Consider the following 20,130-nt stretch of genomic DNA (forward strand, 5'->3'; position numbering starts at 1 on the left):
ACCAGGTCCAAAGCCATGACAAGTTCTTACAATTTACTTATTATTTTTTTGAATACACAATTTGCTGGAGCAACAGCTGGCGGCCGAGCATCCATTCAGAGGTCGGACGAGCTTCACATCTGTGTTTGGATTAGTTTAATGACAATCAAAATTAAAAATGTAGATTGTTACTGTAACTGTTTTAATTACAAGGTATAGAAGCTCAACAGAAAGTAAAGACAATGGGCATGAGGTCTCATCACTCTTTAATCAGACTTTCACGCCTCAAATCAATCTCACACTTCCAGCTTCACAGTAATAGTTACATCCATCCAGACTATCTACAGAATATGTATAAAAATACACTCATGCTTTGTCAAAGATGTTTTGTAATGTATTGTGATTTCTACCAAAAAAAATGCTAGTCCAAAACCAGTGAAGTTGTCATGTGTAAATCGTAAATAAAAACAAAACAATGATTTGCAAATCCTTTTCAATTTATATTTAATTGAATACAATGCAAAGCAGTGGTGGGTCGTCAGGGCCAGCAAGGCCTTCTCTGCTGGCCTAACATCCAACCAGAAATCATGAACGTAATTAAAGACAAAAGTTATTTTTTATTTACTTTCCCTAAATATCTAAAAGTATTCATATTCTCTTCATGCCATATTATGCTCCTTACAGTGCTGCTGTTTTTAGTTTACAATTTGTATCCATGCAGAATTCAGCTAGCTTATGTTGCCATGCTGTACAAAATCTGCCCGGAGCCTTCAGAATCAACAATTCAGGCGTCTGTGCACTCTAAGTGAACGGACACAGAGAGGTAATGGACAATTGCGATAGACAATCAGATCACGAGTTGTCAGTAAGGCCTTCGAGCTGGCCTAACGCTGTGATTGGATACGCACTTGGGAGTCCCAAGTAAGTATCCAATCCCAAGTTGGGAAAGCAGGAAGTGGCACCGGAGCCATACGAGCCATAGAAAACCACAGCAAACTCACCGGTACAATAACCAGGAAGATAAACGTGTTTGTCTTACACCTAGCAATGCAGGTTTAGCGAGTGGCGAGTAGCGATCTCCTATCCAGCAAAAAAAACTTACCCCAGTGGGACGTCAATGTGAATGACTAAGAGAAACCTTGGAGAGGACCGCATATGTGGGTAACAGCCCCCCCTCTAGGGGAGACCGAAAGCAATGGATGTCGAGTGGGTCTGACATAATATTGGGAAAGTCCAACACATCAGCGAAAGTCCAGTCCATAGTGGGGCCAGCATTTCCAACATTTCGTTGAGAAATGTTGTTCTTAAACTGTTGGACAATTTGCTCACGCATTTGTTGAAGTGGTGACCCTCGCCCCATCCTTGTTTGTGAATGACTGAGCATTTCATGAAAGCTGCTTTTATACCCAATCATGGCACCCACCTGTTCCCAATTAGCCTGTTCACCTGTGGGTTGTTCCAAATAAGTGTTTGATGAGCATTCCTCAACTTTCTCAGTCTTTTTTGCCACTTGTGCCAGCTTTTTTGAAACATGTTGCAGGCATCAAATTCCAAATGAGCTAATATTTGGAAAAAATAACAAAGTTGATCAGTTCGAACGCTAAGTATCTTGTCTTTGCAGTCAATTCAATTGAATATAGGTTAAAGGATTTGCAAATAATTGTATTCTGTTTTTATTTACGATTTACACAAAATGCCAACTTCACTAGTTTTGGGCTTTGTATATCTACAGAAGAATAGAAATAGGACATTTTCTGGCAGATTTAAATAAATTGTATATTCTTTTATAACCTGTTCTGATTGATAGTCTGCAATTACATAAATGTTTAGCGGGCAGAATTACATTATTAATGCAGAAGGTTAATACTTAGTCACGCAGAGAGGTGAATATCATTACCTTTTACAATGTATAGAATTTCAGGTAGAAATAGCACAGATTACATTACCTAACATTGACAGTCAAAGCATGGTCGTAACAATACACATCTGTGTTATTAATGCGTGAAACTAATATCTAAACAAAGAAATGTATCTCCTCTCCGGAATGCAAGTGCTTCTACAGCAGGAATACAAATTCTGTATTACAAATACAAAGTCTGGCAAGAGACCAACGCACTGCAGGCATTTTTTGTATTGTCATTAAAAGTGTGTTTATGTACTTTTTGTGTTGAGCTGTTTAAAAAAGGATAATGTTTTAAAACATTTCATTAAAGCAAACTAATAGTCCAGTCATCGTATTAAAATCTTTAAAAAATATCTGTCTAGGGTACACTTTTTAATGATGAAGACTTATGCTACGATACCGCGATTAATTTTGAGTTAACGAACAAACTGCGATGAATAGCTATTAAATATTTTAATCGTTTGATAATCCTAATAATATCCATTGGGGGATCAGAAAGTAGCAACAACGTTTGTGTTTGTAACTTGATTTAATCATAACTACCACAAAGGCAGTGTACTGTTGGCAATATTCAACAATGTCATCAAATATTAACACCCACTTTAACAGTATTAATAACAAAACAATGTACAAACTCTATTGAGAAATGGGACTCAATAAGAGCAACTCTGTACATAAAATGAGGCATGATTGTATTTCACAATCACTAGATTATATTACAGTGAGCAGTAAGGATATGACCAGATTATCCGTTTTAAAATAAATACTTCAAAAGTATAAACTGTACATGTACAACAGCAGAATGTGCAGATTAGCATGTAGACCTAAAAGTGTCAACAAAAGACAAAGAATACAAAAAAATAGAAATATATAGAAAAAACTGCTAATAAAGTTAAGAAATAGAGATGATTACAACACATGTTGGTGTTTGCTGGTCCTCGAAGCAGCATATTACTATTGGGGCCTCAAACATAATATTAAACCGACTGTCATCATCATATATTGTATGTACCAAAGTGATAAATACCTGTACATTGCTCATTTTGGCACCATGAGATGAGAGTATTTACACGAGCTCAAGCGGCACCACCGACATCGTGTGAATACATTGTTGTATGACAGCAGCAAACAGTAAACGTACAAGTATTCAATTGAGTTTACAAAAAGTTGGTACTCAACCTTTGTCGGGTACAGGCACAAGGTGGCACAGTTCTGCTCTGACGTTATGTCATTTAGAAAATAATCATGCCTGCTGAGTTGGTGTGAATGTATCATGTTTAAACGGGCAATTCACAGAACTAAAATGTGGGGGGAAAAGTCAGCAACATCCCACAATGTTGTGACATCCACTAAAAGATGCTGACTACTAGAAATGAATCCCACTGTCTTATGTCGATATTTTCATGCACTCCTAATACTAGTAGATGCAAGTTGAATGAGTGCAGTTGTGCCCCCTAATGTGCATGTTGGTGAAATGCAGTTTAATGATACATTTGTAAGATTAAAAAAAAAAATGCAGTACTGCATTTCCTCAAAGTAGCAAAGAGGGTGTAATCAATCCACCGCCAACTGTACCAGGTGGAGGGAAGGCCTTTAATTGTACAAATAGATCAATTAGGGTAAAAAAAAAAAAAAAAAAAGTAGTCTTAAGTATTTGCTTACTTAAATCCAACCTTTTTTTGAACAGGCAGTGTAAACTTGTCTCTGTCCAATGAAAAACATCTAACTCCAAATTTGATGAGTTAAAAAAAAATCTTGCCTAAAAATAACCCTTTCTTTATGATTCAAATAAAAACAAAAGAAAAAAAACCTCAGCAAATTGGATTATTTTTTTCGATCAATTTGTTGTAGAGATGCTAAGTCTGCACATCTACTGAGACACAGGGGAGCTTTTTCCCCATATAGATAATAAAGGACATGTCTATCTTAATTATTTAGTAATTGAGCCATTAGAGCAGCGGCCACTACTTGAGGAAAGACAGCAAGTTATTAAGATGTTTTGATGATGCATTAGTAAGAGACTTTTCAAAAATGTGCCTTTGTGGAGAACAGTCGTCGAAGAATCGGACACCTTGTTAGTGCAGCTGGAGGTCACCTTCAGGTGGGGTTGGAGGAGCATCTCTGGAGGAGGAGGGCGTGGCAGGTGTCGCACACACGCACTGGTTTCGGAGACGCGGGCAGGGGAAGCTCGTTGTCGGAGCAGCTGTTGCAGAAGATCTCGCCGCAGTTCCTGCAGTGGTGCTGGACACGCAACATGAAGGAAGTAAGTAAAGCTCCATCAGGATCCGTTAGGATTGTTCTCACCTTGCGTCTTGACATGGAAAACTCCTTCTCACACAGCTTGCAGTGTTTGACCTCCTTATCCTTCAACCACACCTGTCCTCCCTGGATAGTTTGTGCACATCAGCGTATATACCAAAAATATCATGTCTTGTTTACCTGAAGAGCTTTGTTGGCTTCTTTGATATCCTCGATCTTCATTTTGGATCTGTTTGACAAAATGATGCAACAAAGTAAAGACATCTTACTTGACCTTTAGCTGGCCTTGGTAAATGCTAACATGACGTACTCGCTAAGTTTAGAGCCCAGTTCCTCAAGAGCTTGCTCTTGGTCCTCACAGATACTCTTCAACTGGAAGTTCTCATCCTGTAGGCGATGGAACTCCTAAAAACAACAAAACAAAAAACAACACAGTTATAACAAATCATCTGCCTTTAGAGTTCTAGCATTTGTAAAGGAGTTTCTACATTGAAACAACTATTCGTATGATGTGATAGTTTCATAATGTTTGTCAAATGAATACAAACTATAAGCACAATAACATAACCTCTTAATCTTTATTCTCACTATCGCCATCATATAAACCTTTTAATACAAACTGAACAAAAGATACCCCCCCTCACTCTTCCCAGCCTTGTGCAGCTCGTGCAGAACTCTGCTGCTCGTCTGCTAACACAGACCTGCAGACGTGAGCACATCACATACTTGCCAACCTTGAGACCTCAAATATCGGGAGGTGGGGGGTAGGGGGTGGGGGTGGGGGCTTGGTCGTGGTTGGGGGCGTGGTTATTTACAGCTAGAATTCACCAACTCGAGTATTTCATATATATATATATATATATATATATATATATATATATATATATATATATATTTATTTTATTTACATAGAAAAAAAATAAAAAAATACTTGAATTTCAGTCTTCCGTTGGCTATCCATTAGATGGCAGTATTGTCCTGTTTAACTTCTCCGTTCATTGGGCAGGCAAAGCCTCTATTGTGGGAAAGCGGACGTGAGAACAGGCTGTCCCCACTCAGTCTCAGGTCCGCATTGAGCTGGAGGGGGCGTGGCCTCCAGCTCCGGCTGAATACCGGGAGTTTGTCGGGAGAAAATCTCTGCCGGGAGGTTGTCGGGAGAGGTGCTGAATACCGGGATTCTCCCGCTAAAAACGGGAGGGTTGGCATGTATGGCACATCACCCCTATATTAGAGTCCCTTCACTGGCTCCCTGTGCGTTACAGAATCAATTTTAAACTCCTTTTATTTGTTTTTAAATGTCTAAACAACCTCGCGCCAACATATCTCTCCGACCTCCTTCAGCCTTACTGCCCCATCCGATCCCTAAGATCAGCCGATCAGGTGCTACTGACGGTCCCGGACACAAGGCTGAAGCTTAGAGGTGACAGAGCTTTCGCTGCTGCTGCTCCCAAGCTCTGGAACGACCTACCTCTGAGTGTTAGACAAGCCTCTTCTCTTCCTGTTTTTAAATCTCTCTTAAAAACATACTTTTATTCAATGGCTTTTAACACTGAGTGATATCCATCCTGCAATGGCGCCCCATAATACACCTGCTGTGAACCTGTTTTTATGTTTTTATATTTTATTTATTTATTTTTTATCGTGTTCTGTTTGTGTTGTGTTGTGTTTGCTCGGTTCTCGTATTATTTTTAACCTGCCCATTGTACAGCACTTTGGCTACCCCTGTGGTAAATTTTAAATGTGCTTTATAAATAAAGTTGATTTGATTTGATTTGTGCAAATCTACAATTTTGTTTTTGTGTTCTTCGACAGCTCTTTGATCTTGGCCATGGTGGAGTTTGGAGTCTGACTGTTTGAGGCCTTGGTCAGGTGTCTATTATGCAGATAATGAGCTAAAATACTGTAGCAGCTACAGTGTGTGCAAACCTGGTGAAAATCTACAGGAAACATTTGACTTCTATCATTGTCAAATAAGGATACATTACAAAATGTTGAGCTGAACTTTTGTGATTGATCATATACCTATTTCCCACCATGATTTCCAAATACTTTAAAAATCCTACAATGTGATTTCCTGGATTTTTCCAGTCTGTCTCTCACAGTAGAAGTGTACTTATGATAGAATTACAGACCTCTGTCATTATTTGAAGTGAGAGAACTGCCACTATCGGTGGTTGACTAGATACTTTTTTACCCCTGCTGTATATATAATGCTGTCCTCTGACTTGACTCTTATCTCCACAATACATATCAATATTTCTGTTAATGGTTTTGAAAGTCAAATGTTAATTGGTTGTGGTGTTCCACAAGGTTCTGTTTTAGACCCAATTATTTTTCTAATTGTATTAATAATTTGCCTCATCTGTGCTAATTCTATCATGTTTATCTCTATGCCCACACCAGTGACGTGCAGTCAGGGGAGGCAGGTGAGGCAGGGCCTCACGTGCCATCATGGAAAGAAAAAAAATGTAAAAAGAAAAAAAAACAATTAAATTGTTATATGTATCCAGTGATTATACTATAAAGTTATTTTCCATTTAACTTCACCAATTTTAGATTATTTTTATTCAAAATCGCTGAATTTTCACATTTGCCGTTCAAATACTGAGAAAAGACTTGCGGTGAGTCACCAGCCAGTTGAGCCTCACCATGGATTGCGCAATGACTCGGCTAACTGCTGGCCTGCTGTGCAGTGAGACCGTATTGCTATATGAATTATATTATACATTTCCATAGTTTAGTTAGCTGAGGTATATAATGTACAGTGTACTTTGTCAACAACTGTATGTGTGTAACGTATTTCTTGTGCTGAGCAATCATAAAACGGCTGCGAAGACGCACTGGCTGAGGCACGCAGAAATCCCGCCTCATGGTGGTAGAGGGCTCTAGTGATCCCAGGGATCATTCTTGCGACTACTCGGCTGCAGAATAAGTGACAACAAGCTACAGTTAGCAAGTCAAGTGCAGCGGCAGTGATCGTTTATTTTTTCCTCTCGCCTGGACTTTTAACCTGGAGGATTACATATCTAAAATAAAACAGTTTTCTAAACTGGACTTTCAATTGAAGCAGGAGGTAATAATTAAAGGAAGATCTCCATTGAGACAGAGAGACTTTTAAAACAGAAGAAAGATAAGGAAGACTTCTATAAAAAAGTTATCGATGCTTTTGTTCAGAAGAAGCGGCACATGGACTTCATTTATAAGTAAAGGTAAGACCATAATAACGTTTTTTTTATTAAATGTGCTTTTTTGTGTGCTACAGTTTGTATGTGTAAAGTTCAATTTAAGTTAAAGTACCAATGATTGTCACACACACTAGGTGTGGTGAAATGTGTCCTCTGCATTTGACCCATCCCCTTGATCACCCCCTGGGAGGTCAGGGGAGCAGTGGGCAGCAGCGGCGCCGCGCCCGGGAATAATTTTTGGTGATTTAACCCCCAATTCCAACCCTTGATGCTGAGTGCCAAGCAGGGAAGAATGCTGGTATGAGCTTTTAAACATAACCCGTTAACTGCTGCCAATCAAATGGTGAATAAGATACTCTTTAGGGTTCATATGTTTGTAAATCTGACTGTGATGAAGTCAGTGCCTCACCAGTCATGAACCTCACCGCACATCACTGCCCCACACAACACTGTTATTTCTTTACCATTTAACTTCTGATATATCACAAATCAAATGTAATTTTAATAACAGCAGGCTTGTACTTGTTGTGAAAGAATCCTGTGCTATAGTGTTTCACACAAAATGTGGTTTATCTCACCTGAGTTGCTTATTATTTTCAGCGATGGAACGAGTTCATGTATTCAAATACCTCTTACTTTCAAATCAAATCAACTTTTAGCACATTTAAAAATGTACCACAGAGGTAGCCAAAGTGCTGTACAATGGGCAGGTTAAAAGATAACACAAGAGAAACGAGCAAGCAAAACACAACACAAACAGAGCACAATAAAAAAAAACAAAAAAAAACAGGTTCACAGCAGGTGCATTGTGGGACGCCATAGCAAGATGTAGATCACTGTGTTAAAAGCCATGGAATAAAAGTATGTTTTTAAGAGCGATTTAAAAACAGGAAGAGATGAGGCCTGTCTAACACTCAAAGGTAAGTCGTTCCAGAGCTTGGGAGCAGCAGCGGCGAAAGCTCTGTCACCTCTAAGCTTCAGCCTTGTGTCAGGGACCGTCAATAGCAGCTGATCGGCTGATCTTAGGGATCGGGGGTGGGGGTAGTAAGGCTGAAGGAGGTCTGAGAGATATGTTGGCGCGAGGTTGTTTAGACATTTAAAAACAAATAGTTGGAGTTTAAAGTTGATTCTGTAACGCACAGGGAGCCAGTGAAGGGACGCTAGTATAGGGGTGATGTGCTCATGCCTGCGGGTCTGTGTTAGCAGATGAGCAGCGGAGTTCTGCACGAGCTGCAGGCGGGCGAGGGAGGCCTGGCTAATGCCTACGTACAGGGCATTGCAGTAGTCAAGACGAGTCGAGATAAAGGCGTGGATTAATTTCTCAAGATCATGTCCTGACAGAAACAGTTTCACTTTCGCTATTTGGCGTAGTTGATAAAAGCTTTTTTGTACGACGCTACTGATTTGTTTTCGAACTTAAAATTCGAACTTTACCCCCAGGTTTGTAACACAGTCACTGAGATACGGGGACACAGTGCCGAGTCCACGTTGGGGGAGGGAGAGCGACTTGGACCGAACAACATAACTTCTGTTTTGTTTTCATTTAGGCTCAGGAAGTTAACTGAAAGCTAGGCTTTGATGTCGTGCAGGCAGTCAATAAGACGTTGGACCGTGGTATTTTGTGCCATGGGAAAGTAGATCTGGCAATCATCAGCATAAAAATGAAATGCAGTACCGAACTTCCTGAAAACAGAACCGAGGGGGCGAAGGTAAAGTGCAAATAAAATTGGGCCAAGGATATAAAACTATCTACTTTTACACAAAAACTCCTGTCAGTTAGGTACGACCGGAATCAGTTGAGGGCGGCGCCCTTAATGCCCACACAGTTATCAAGACGAGTGATTAAGGTGGCGTGGTGGACGGTGGCGTGGTCGACGGTGTCGAACGCAGCAGACAGATCTAAAAGCACCAAAACAACATATTTACCAGAATCTGTTGACAAGAGGATATCGTTAGAAACTTTTAGAAGCTCTGACTCTGTGCTGTGGAAGGCTTTAAAACCGGACTGGAACAGCTCAGTGATACCATTATCCTCTAAGAAGGGCAACAACTGACTGTAGACAACCTTCTCTAATATTTGGGAAATGTATGGAAGATTAGAGATAGGTCTGAGGTTAGAGAGGAAAGAGAGGTCGAGGCTTGGTTTTTTAAGTAAAGGTCATACCACTGCATGTTTAAACTCTACTGGTACTATTCCAGAAGAGAGGCTACTATTGATAATGTTAAGGACACTTGATCCAATAGTACCTCCTTAAACAGGCGAGGTGGGAGGGCATCTGCAGGAAAACCAGAGTGACTAACTGTGTCCTTTAGAAAAGAAAAGGACACCGGCTCAAACTGATGGAAAACAGAAGAGAAATGCAGAGGAATAGAAGGGTCATAGGAAGGGTGAGATAAGCTGGCTCTAGTTGACACAATTTTGTCAGTGAAAAAATGGAGACTATTTTCACAGAATTCAAAAGAAACATCAAAACCAACAGATTTGGGAGCATCAATGGCAATGTTAATGGTTTTGAACAGAGCTCTGGGGTTGTTAAAGTTAGAATATATAATCTGAGATAGATATATATTCATCTCTGCTTGTACAGTCATCTGAAAGGAAAACAGGCTTTCTTTAAAAATAGCAAAGGACCAATGCAGCCTGTCTTTTTTCCATTTTCTCTCTGCTCTCCTACATTCGCGCCTGGCAGCATGAGTGACGTCATTCAACCAGGGCTGAGGCATGGGTTTGGAGCGGCGGCACTTGAAAGGAGCGATTGTGTCCAATGTTTGTAAACAAAAGAGAGTTGAACCCAGAAACCAACTCTTCAGTATTCAGACACACAGAGGCTGCAGAGTTAATCATCATAAAGATTCGAAAAAATAGAGGAGAACAGAGCAGGAGACGAAGAATTAAACATGCGAGGGCGCGTTGAGGCGGAGCGCAAAATTTAACCTGATACTGAGTGGGAATATCCAACAGGATCGGTATATGATCAGAGAACACAGCATCGCAAATGTCCAAATTAAAAACACACAAACCATACGAGAGCACTAAATTGAGTGTATGCCCGCGTTCATGTGTGGAACCAGACACAGACTGTACAAAGTTAAATGAGTCAATTAAATTCAGGAAGCTCCTGGAGAGCGGCTCGTCTGGACAGCAGGTGTGAATATTAAAATCACCACCAATAAGGACACGATCATATTTAGGCAGGATTTCAGCCAGAAATTCAGAAAAGTCAGTTATAAAGTCTTTATGGTACTTCAAACCACATATCACTTTTATTTGTTATAAGACATTTATGGCTGGTTGGGTTCTCTCTACAAATCAATTAATTGTTTTTATTGTAAGTTTGAAAAATAATAATTTCACAATTGTTACTTCTTATACTCAATTATGCTGATGTCTACCAAAACACCGCTGACTCTATTCTCAATTCTCTTATGTAACTCCTTGTGCAGATTTGTCTGGAGATGTCCCTTCAGAACTCACCATTGTGTCACCAAAGTGACACTAAAGCCAGGTGTCACTTTCTCTGGGTCTCGTTTTATTTTTAAATGTTTACACTTCAGGATTGTAACAATAAAGGGTAATTATCATAACCGCAATAAAACTCCCGACAGTTGGTATTACAGTTTTTGATTAAAGTGATCAAAAAACTGATTGATAACTGCTTTTTGATAAACTCACAGACTGACATGCACAAGCTTGCAAGCTTAAATGCTCACATGGAAAGAAGAAACAATAACATCTCTCCCCATTAAGAAACGGCATACACTAAACTAAACTTTATGTAAATGCATTGCTGTCTGAACCACTAAGCATTCAATTGTGCACATTGAACCTACAAGCTGTGCTCCCTAAGAACAGACTGATTGTTATTTATTCTGAGGAATACAAGACGGAGGTATTTGAACGCACCGCTAAACAGAGTAGGACGCCATTGAAACAGATAAAATACGGAGATTAAAATACTATCAGTGAAGCATACGAAACACAAAACATGCAAAATAGTGGGGTTTCTAACTTTGTGTCTATTTTAGTTATTCAAAAGAATAACTTGGTCAAAAGATTTCAGTGTGAGTTTAATTAACTTTTGAGCACATTCAACAATACCGCGATAATGATAACTGATATAAAATGTATTGTTACATCCCTACTACACTTTACATGTTCCACCGTACCTAAACCAGCTTTTGGTTCAGCACAATACTCTCAAAACATATGACTAATAAAAAAATAGGTTGCAAGTCATTCAATCAAAGCCCATCTGAGTGGAATAATCTTCCTCCTTCTTTAAAGTCCAATACAAATGTATTTTCCCACTTACAAACAAATAAATAAAAATCCGATACAAGAACATCTTAACACCCCCCTCTCCCACTTTTGCCCTTTTTATCCCACTCTGGAATGCCCTTCCAGCAACGGTTAGAGATACTACCTCAGTAGATTCATTCAAGTCCTGCCTTAAAACTAATTTATATACTCCAGCCTTTAAATAGACCCCTTTTCTGCTCTCTGTCCCCCTTCTATATACAAGGTGGCTACGGTTAATTTCCAGTTCTCCAGTCTGGAGGAGGTGTTAGCTGACCCGAGTTGCAACTCGAGATGGCCCATTCATTGGACCACTCTTCCATGCACAGCTTATAGACACTTTTACGTAGCTGACTGGATGAGCCTAAAAGAATATACACTCCACCCCATGACTATCAGTTGGTTTCCCGATGAACTGGACTCCCGCTTTATCTACTAATTCAACAATAATAATTTAACAATTCAATAACAACCCACTTGACATCTATTGCAGCCGGTCACCCTGTATGGGGGGGCTCTTATTTGTGCGATCCCTTCTCAAGGTTTCTTCCTTTTCCCCATCCATTTTTTTTCCCGTTACTCTGACGTGGGTTTAGATCAGAGGATGTTGTGAATTTCCATTCCAAATTTGCAGTCGTTTTCTTTTTCTCCTGATGTTGTATTGTATTGCACTGCAATGGATTATGTGTACAGTATGTGAGCGAGTGAGTGGGATGTGGAGGGCTACGGAAGTGGTAGCGCTGTGTGTTTGTTGTGTTTTATTGTAATGTATATGTGTTTCTGTTATTGTGTTAGGAACCCCACGAGATGCTGCATCCTTAATGAAGTGAAATATGTCACATGACATTAGGTTGTGCTGATTAACTATTTTGTGACTATGTTAATACTTCATGCAGACTTTTGTTACCATCTTGAGGCCGTTAATCTGAAGTGCTTGTGTCCTAAGCTGAGACACCGTCTCTTTTTCCCGGTGCAGATCATTCTGCAGTGTTTGCCTCCATTCTCGCTCTATCTTCAGGTCTGTCTCCAGCTGCAGGCTGTGGGAACAAACAGAATCATGAGCACAAAGGAATTTACAACATTAAGACAACAAGGACACATGCGTTTAAAGGCCGTGGTCGCTCGGCTTACAGCTGCTTCTCTCGGTGGTCGATCTGTCGCTGCAGGCTGTCAGCCTTATTGGCGAAGTCCATCTTGAAGCGCCTGGTTCCTTCCTCGGCGGACGTGCGGTGACTCTCGGCCTCCTGTAATCTGCACCATTATAACCAGGGACAAACTCAGGACCATGGAGGGAAAATAACTGGTGTAGGAGTGAGGAGGAGGAAGGAAAAAGGAAAAAAAGAACAAAAGGGATGTGCAAGACGTGGAAAGAAGATGGGTGGATAACAGCGCGGAAGGATGAAGATGGTACACATGCTAAAAACAAAAATGAGCAAGGAAATTATAAACCAGACTTGATGGAAAAGTGGCTAACATTTACACTGCCCTCACATGAGCCACTTCAAAACATACCAGCACTTTCAAAACACCAAACTTTATTGATAAGGTGGTAAACGACAGTGGCATTATAGGATGTATTTTATATATACAGAGTTTATAAGAACATCTATTTTAGTTTCCATCTATCAATATTACGCCGGGACGTGAAACTAAGACACAGTCAAGGTATTTAAACAAGCTTCATTGATTTACATAAAATGGATCTATAAGCACCTGATCCCACAGATGGCGCTGTCGTGAATTCAATACCCCTGTATATGCATTTAATATTTAATACGGCAAACTGATCTGCAATTTTAACATGTGAATAAACTGGTATTTAGGGCTGCCAAACGATGACATTTTCAAATTACCGGTAGAATAATCACAGGGTTGCTGGGGATTCATTTAATTTACCGGTAATCACAATTATATATAATTCATTTTTAATCTATATTAATCCTGTAGTTTTGACAGCCCGATTTGTCTTATTAACCTGATAGTGATAATAGATAGAGTCTGACTTTTGTCTCTTGTCCACTGCACTGGACTCTGCTAGGCTCTCCAAGACACGACTGACAATTAAAACGTTTCGAGGTACTACCTGGTACTATTTTTAGCATCTGCTGAGCAGAAACTATACTATGAGTGACGTAAACCACTGCTGCTCACTCTCAGTTTGATACACAACGAGAAATGATAAAAATAAACACATATGCCAACTCTGTTGCTGTGCCTTAGCTGTAAACATCCTGGCTCTCCTTACAAAGGCCAACACACTATGTGTTCTATGTGGCAAGGTTTTTCCAATTACCTTACTATTTTGAAGGGGAAAGCTGAAAGCCCCATACTGAGGCAAGTAGAGCTCAGCTGAGTCAAAGAGGCACTGTACAGCGAAAAAAGAATGTATGTTCCTGCAGTTTGACATTGTCCTTTCTCTGTTGTGTGGGGCCGCAGAGCCCTCGGATACAAGTTGTAGTTGCAAAAGTATTTTTTCCACTTACTTTTTTCTAAAACCACTGGGCTGTTCAAGATAAACTCTGGGGCAGGGCTCAATCATTATTGGAAATCAGTATTTCTGTGTGTAAAGTGACTACTAGAAAGATGAGGCATGAGTTATAAGAAAAAAACAATTGACAAAGGGATTTTCACACATTCTATTCAAGTAGGCCTCGGCCGATAATAAGTCAATTAATCAACCAAATGAAAATGAACTCAAATTGCCATGTTTTGTTTACTTTGTCGCTTACTTCTAATAAAGGCGAAAGAGAGTTAACTCTGCATCTCTCTCAGCACCTGAGTGCATTTGTTCAATAGCAGAATGAAATGAAGGACGTGAACCCTATTATCATCCACAATCTTTGTCTATGTGGTTGGAAGTGAGACTGCAAGCTTTTGCCAACGACAAAGCCTTGCTAGTCGTTGGTGAGAAGCACCACAATGTAACAAACATTAAGAGGGAAAAAAAATAACTGCAAAGCCAAATGTCCCATTATGGTAATATTTTGTTTTCAAACCAAATGAGCAAGTCCATCAACTAATGGAGAAAAAAACTGCTCTTCAACTGCTATCTTCAAATAGTCAAAGATTCGACAAATCAATTTGGAAGATTCTGATTCGAAATAAACCTTGCAGTCAAATCGGCAGACATTAAGGGCGGCAGAGATAAGTACCAGCAGAGGTCCCCGCACAGCAGGTGTGTTGGGGGGAGGGATCGATTATGTTCATTATTTGTTAAAATATTTTTGTGTGCAGACAAATAGTTTTTAGAAAGTAAGCCATAATTTGTATCTGCTATCAATTGTGGCTGTCACTAGGAGGCGATCACTACTTTTTTGGAGCCAGAACACTTCCTGTTGTCACATGTCCGTAACAGCTTGCTGTTTATTTTGGCCTCCCACATCTCTCTCTCTAAAACTATTTGTATGCACACAATAATATTTTAATAATTGTGTTGATAAGATGTTTCTACGCATGGAATTGGTCTCGTTGGGACACACTAAAGTCAGACAGGAAGTTTTCTGTGCCACCGTGGGCCTCTGGCCTGCTGAATGGAACTCACCAAACACGGCGTGTGACGGGACGTGCCACATCGTCCTGGATGTGTAACTTTTTGCTGGCAAAGGTAATGATCCTTCTGCAGGTTCACATAGAGAAATTTTGTTCTGACTTTTGCTTCTTCTATTAGGTCAAGTTTGATGTCTTAGCCGATGACCTCAATAAACAATCCAATCTCCATCCATCCATCTTCTTCCGCTTATCCCAAGTGGGGTCGCAGGGGCAGCAGCCTAAGTAGAGAAGCCCAGACTTCTCTCTCCCCAGCTACTTAGTTCAGCCGACTAGATGCCCAAACCCCCTCATCTGGCTCCTCTCGATGTGGAGGAGGAGTGGCTTTACTCTGAGCTCCTCCCAAATGACAGAGCTTCTCACCCTCTCTCTAAGCGAGAGCCCCGCCACTCGACAGAAGAAACACATTCCGACCGCTTGTACCCGTGATCTTGTCTTTTTGGTCATAACCCAAAGCTCATGACTACATGTGAGGATAGGAACAATCTGCCTGTTGATCTTACGATCCATTCTTCTCTCACTCATTAACAAGACCCTGAGGTGGAGATGGCACTCCACTCTTTCCCGGCAAAAAACATGGACTTGAACTTGGAATTGCTGATTTTCATCCAAGTCGCTTCACACTCAGCTGCGAACTGATCCAGTGAGAGCTTAAGATCATGGCCAGATGAAGCCAGCAGGACCACAGCAACCTCAAAAAGCAGATAGTTAATCCTGCAGCCACCAAACCCAATACCTTCAACGCCAGACTGCGTCTAGAAATTCTGTCCATAAAAGTTGTAATCAAAATCAATGACAAAGTCCAACCCTCTCTGGAAACAAGTCTGACTTACTGCTTGCAATGCGGCACAAGCTCTGACACTGATCATACAGGGAGCCCAAAGACTTCTATGAATAGACAAGAACAGGAACACAGTTTTCCCTCCCACAGGCGCCGCTCACTGGGGTACCCCTCGGGAGCCAGGTCTGGAGGTGGGGCTCGATGGCGAGCACATGGTCGTCGGGCCTGCCCCCATGGGGCCCGGAGAGGGCTCACCGACCATAAGTGAGGCCATAGAGGTTGGGTGCTTTGTTAGCTGGGTGGAAGTCAAAAGCAGGGCCCTTGGTGGTCTGATCCTTGGCTACAGAAGCTAGCTCTTGGGACGTGGAACGTCACCTCGCTGGTGGGGAAGAAGCCTGAGCTGGTGCGCAAGGTGGAGAAGTTTCGGCTGGATCTAGTCAGTCTCACTTCGACACACAGCAACGGCTTTGGAACCAGTCTTCTAGAGAGGGGCTGGACTCTCTTATATTTTGGCTTTGCCAGCTGTGAGAGGAGACTGGCTAGGGTCGGCAATACTTGTTGCCCAGCGGCTCAGAACCTGTACGTTGGAGTGTAACCCTGTGGACGAGATGGTAGCTTCCCTCCGCCTACGGGTGGGGGATGGTTCCTGACTCTTGTTTCTGCTTACGCACCAAACAATAGTTCTAAGTACCCGCTCTTAATGGAGTCCCTACAGGGAGTACTGGAGAGTGCTTCCTCAGGTGATTCCCTTGTTCTACTGGGGGACTTCAACGCTCACGTTGGCAACGACAGTGAAACCTGAAGAAGCGTGAGTGGGAGGAACAGTTGCCTGAATCTAAACCAGAGTGGTGTTTTGTTACTGGACTTTTGTGCTAGTCACAGATTATTCATAACAAACAGCATGTTCAAACATAAAGGTGTCCATATGTGCAGCCATTTTGGACCACCATCCTGAGCCTCAGGAGGGGGAAGCAGTGCACTGTCAACGCTGTGTATGTGGGGACAGTGTGCTGCTGACCTCGACTAAGGATGTTGTGGATTGGTGGAAGGAATGCTTCGAAGACCTCCTCAATGCCACCTAAATGTCTTCCAATGAGGAAGCAGTGGCTGGGGACTCTGTGGTGGGCTATCCTATTTCTGGAGCTGAGGTTGCCGAGGTAGTTAAGAATCTTCTCGGTGGCTGAGATCCGCCCAGAGTTTCTTAAGGCTCTGGGTGCTATGGGGCTGTCTTGGTTGACGAGACTCTCCAGCATTGCGTGGACATCGGGGGCGGTTCTTCTGGATTTGCAGACTGGGGTGGTGATTCTTCTATTTAAAAAGGGGAACCGGAGGGTGTGTTCCAACTATCACGGGATCAAACTCCTCAGCCTTCCCGGTAAGGTCAACTCAGGCGTACTGGAAAGGGCCTATGCTGGATAGTTAAATGTCTGATTCAGGAGGAGCAGTGTGGTTTTCGCCCCAGTCGTGGAACTGTGGACCAGCTTTAGTCTCTAGGCAGGATCTATGAGGGTGCATGGGAGTTAACCCAACCAGTGAAGATGTGTTTTGTGGACTTGGAAAAGGCATTCGACCATATCCCCCGGGAAGTCCTGTGAGGAGTGCGCAAAGTATGGGAATCTGACCACCTAATTGTGGCGGCCCGCTCTGTATTCGATCAATCCAATCTTAACTGTGTTTGTGTATCAGAGTCTTTCAGCTTTTTTTGATGTGGAAAAAGTTGAAAATTAAATGTCTGTTTTGTTCACTTTATTGAAAGCCTGTATTCCTTTTAGAAGGTGAAATAATCACCTCCTAATGGCTGGATTTACATCAATCAATCAAAGTTTACTTATACAGCCCTTAATCACAAATGTCTCAAAGGGCTGCACAAGTCACAATGACATCCTCGGCTCAGATCCCACATTAGGGCAAGAAAAAACTCAACCCAATGGGCATAAGGAGAAACCTTGGAAGGGACCGGTGCAATGGATGCCGAGTGGATACGGTTAATAATGTCAGAGCCTAGTCCATAGTGAGGCCAGCTGGGGATCCTTTTGCATGTAGAAAAGTTGGGGCAGCGAGACATAACCGAATGCTGTATAAGGACATCATGTGATGTTATATAGACACCTAACCACCTGACCAGTCAGTATACACTATCTTCACAATCATTTTTTTTCCTAAAAAAAAAAACACACTACAGATTCGACTGATAGTCGACTATGGGCAAAATCTAACAAATCAGATTCGACTATTGAAATCCTTAGTCGAAGACAGCCCTTCAGAATTTATTTAAGTGCAATTTTTGCTAACAGAGACTGAGAGTGCAATTTTAATGTTTGCATACTTGTAGTTACTTACTTTCCAATTACGATGTTAAAAAATACAAAAGAGGAATATAAGTTTGTTGCATATAAAAGGGTTGCTCGCATTATTATTATCATTACGTACTACAATTGCATTAGTACTTACATTGGTCTTAAAATAATGCGGACAATAATATTGTTTAGCTGCAATAATCTGACAGAGAATATATTGTCCACCAAATTTTTTTTTATCGGCCCAGGCCTATATTCAAGTAAAATTTGGAGTGTTTTCAAGAGGTGTTTGAATTAGAAACGGTGTAGGTGACAATGACAGAAAATGAGAGGCAATATGTTGGTTACAAACTGCACAATCCACTGCAGCCCCACAAAAACCATGTCGGCGAAAAAGAGAAAAGGGGTGAACTATTGAAATAAAGTTGTGTTAATTCATCCAGTCCGTCCCTGTGTGTGAATTTGTGCTCAGAAGGAGATGTCCTTGACGAGCTTGTACTGGTGTTCAGTGTTTGTGCTGGCACACTTGACAAACGACATGGCCAATGTTCTGGTCTGACTTAACAGATCTTTATCGCTGCGCAAAGGAGCAGGTACCGAACGCAAGGCAATGTGGGTAGAAATGGATTAATGGGTGATTTTCATGGCATAAAAACAAAGGAAAAAAAGGGTGACAGAAGGGGGAAAAGGAATATAAATAAAAGGAAGGAAGGAAGAAAGGATGTCAATACATCAGTATTCTAATTGGCCCACACTGTTATCTTCATGAACTTTTGGTTCTCTTTGACTTTTAGCTCAGCAGAAACATGAGGAGTCACATGAGACTAAGTACAAACGCCGTTTCCATATGAGTTGGGAAATTGTGTTAGATGTAAATATAAACGGAATACAATGATTTGCAAATCCTTTTCAACCCATATTCAATTGAATGCACTACATCCATCCATCCATCCATCTTCTTCCGCTTATCCGAGGTCGGATCGCGGGGCAGCAGCCTAAGCAGGGAAGCCCAGACTTTCCTCTCCCCAGCCACTTCGTCCAGCTCTTCCCGGGGGATCCCGAGGCGTTCCCAGGCCAGCCGGGAGACATAGTCTTCCCAACGTGTCCTGGGTCTTCCCCGTGGCCTCCTACCGGTTGGACGTGCCCTAAACACCTCCTTAGGGAGGCGTTCGGGTGGCATCCTGACCAGATGCCCGAACCACCTCATCTGGCTCCTCTCTATGTGGAGGAGCAGCGGCTTTACTTTGAGCTCCCCCCGGATGGCAGAGCTTCTCACCCTATCTCTAAGGGAGAGCCCCGCCACCCGGCAGAGGAAACTCATTTCGGCCGCTTGTATCCGGGATCTTGTCCTTTCGGTCATAACCCAGAGCTCATGACCATAGGTGAGGATGGGAACGTAGATCGACCGGTAAATTGAGAGCTTTGCCTTCCGGCTCAGCTCCTTCTTCACCACAACGGTTCAATACAGCGTCCGCATTACTGAAGACGCCGCACCGATCCGCCTGTCAATCTCATGATCCACTCTTCCCTCATTCGTGAACAAGACTCCTAGGTAGGGATGATACTCGAAACCGGTTTTCCCGGTTGTTTGATAAGAAAAGAACCGAGTCCTCGGACTCGAAACCCTTTTTGAGAACCGGTACCCGTTATCGAGACCACTATAGTAAAGGAAAAGAGTTGATTCTTTATTCGAATCCCGTCCCGACCAGAAATGCTCCGTGGGACATCACAAGAATTGACGTCACGTAGCTCAGTCATTAGGCGCAGATAGCGAAAGCAGGAAAACAATGGACGGGAAAAAGCGCTCCAAGGTGTAATAAAGTTCAAAACAAAAGCTATAATCCATCTAATAACTTTACTGAGAGATTTTAGCAGGGTAAAAC

General features: G+C 41.7%; 1 protein-coding gene across 3 annotated transcripts in view; it reads right to left on the bottom strand.

The window, feature by feature from the left end:
* Positions 1–171: 171 nt before the first annotated feature.
* Positions 172–20,130, bottom strand: part of rufy2 (RUN and FYVE domain containing 2) — a 51,334-nt gene continuing 31,375 nt past the window's right edge. Inside the window, exons 14-19 of one of the 3 annotated variants that reach the window (XM_062026063.1) lie at positions 12,755–12,874; positions 12,531–12,660; positions 4,452–4,546; positions 4,322–4,370; positions 4,187–4,267; positions 172–4,123 (exon numbers count right to left, since the gene is read on the bottom strand). In XM_062026063.1, the coding sequence (XP_061882047.1) occupies positions 3,980–4,123; positions 4,187–4,267; positions 4,322–4,370; positions 4,452–4,546; positions 12,531–12,660; positions 12,755–12,874 (619 nt within the window). In that variant the 3' untranslated portion in view covers positions 172–3,979. Of the gene's footprint in view, positions 4,124–4,186; positions 4,268–4,321; positions 4,371–4,451; positions 4,547–12,530; positions 12,661–12,754; positions 12,875–12,896; positions 18,825–20,130 lie in introns of those variants that run through there. The other 2 variants (XM_062026055.1, XM_062026070.1) reach the window with 2 other exon arrangements.

Source organism: Entelurus aequoreus, linkage group LG02 (assembly GCF_033978785.1).
Source record: "Entelurus aequoreus isolate RoL-2023_Sb linkage group LG02, RoL_Eaeq_v1.1, whole genome shotgun sequence".
Classification (NCBI taxonomy): Eukaryota; Metazoa; Chordata; class Actinopteri; order Syngnathiformes; family Syngnathidae; genus Entelurus; species Entelurus aequoreus.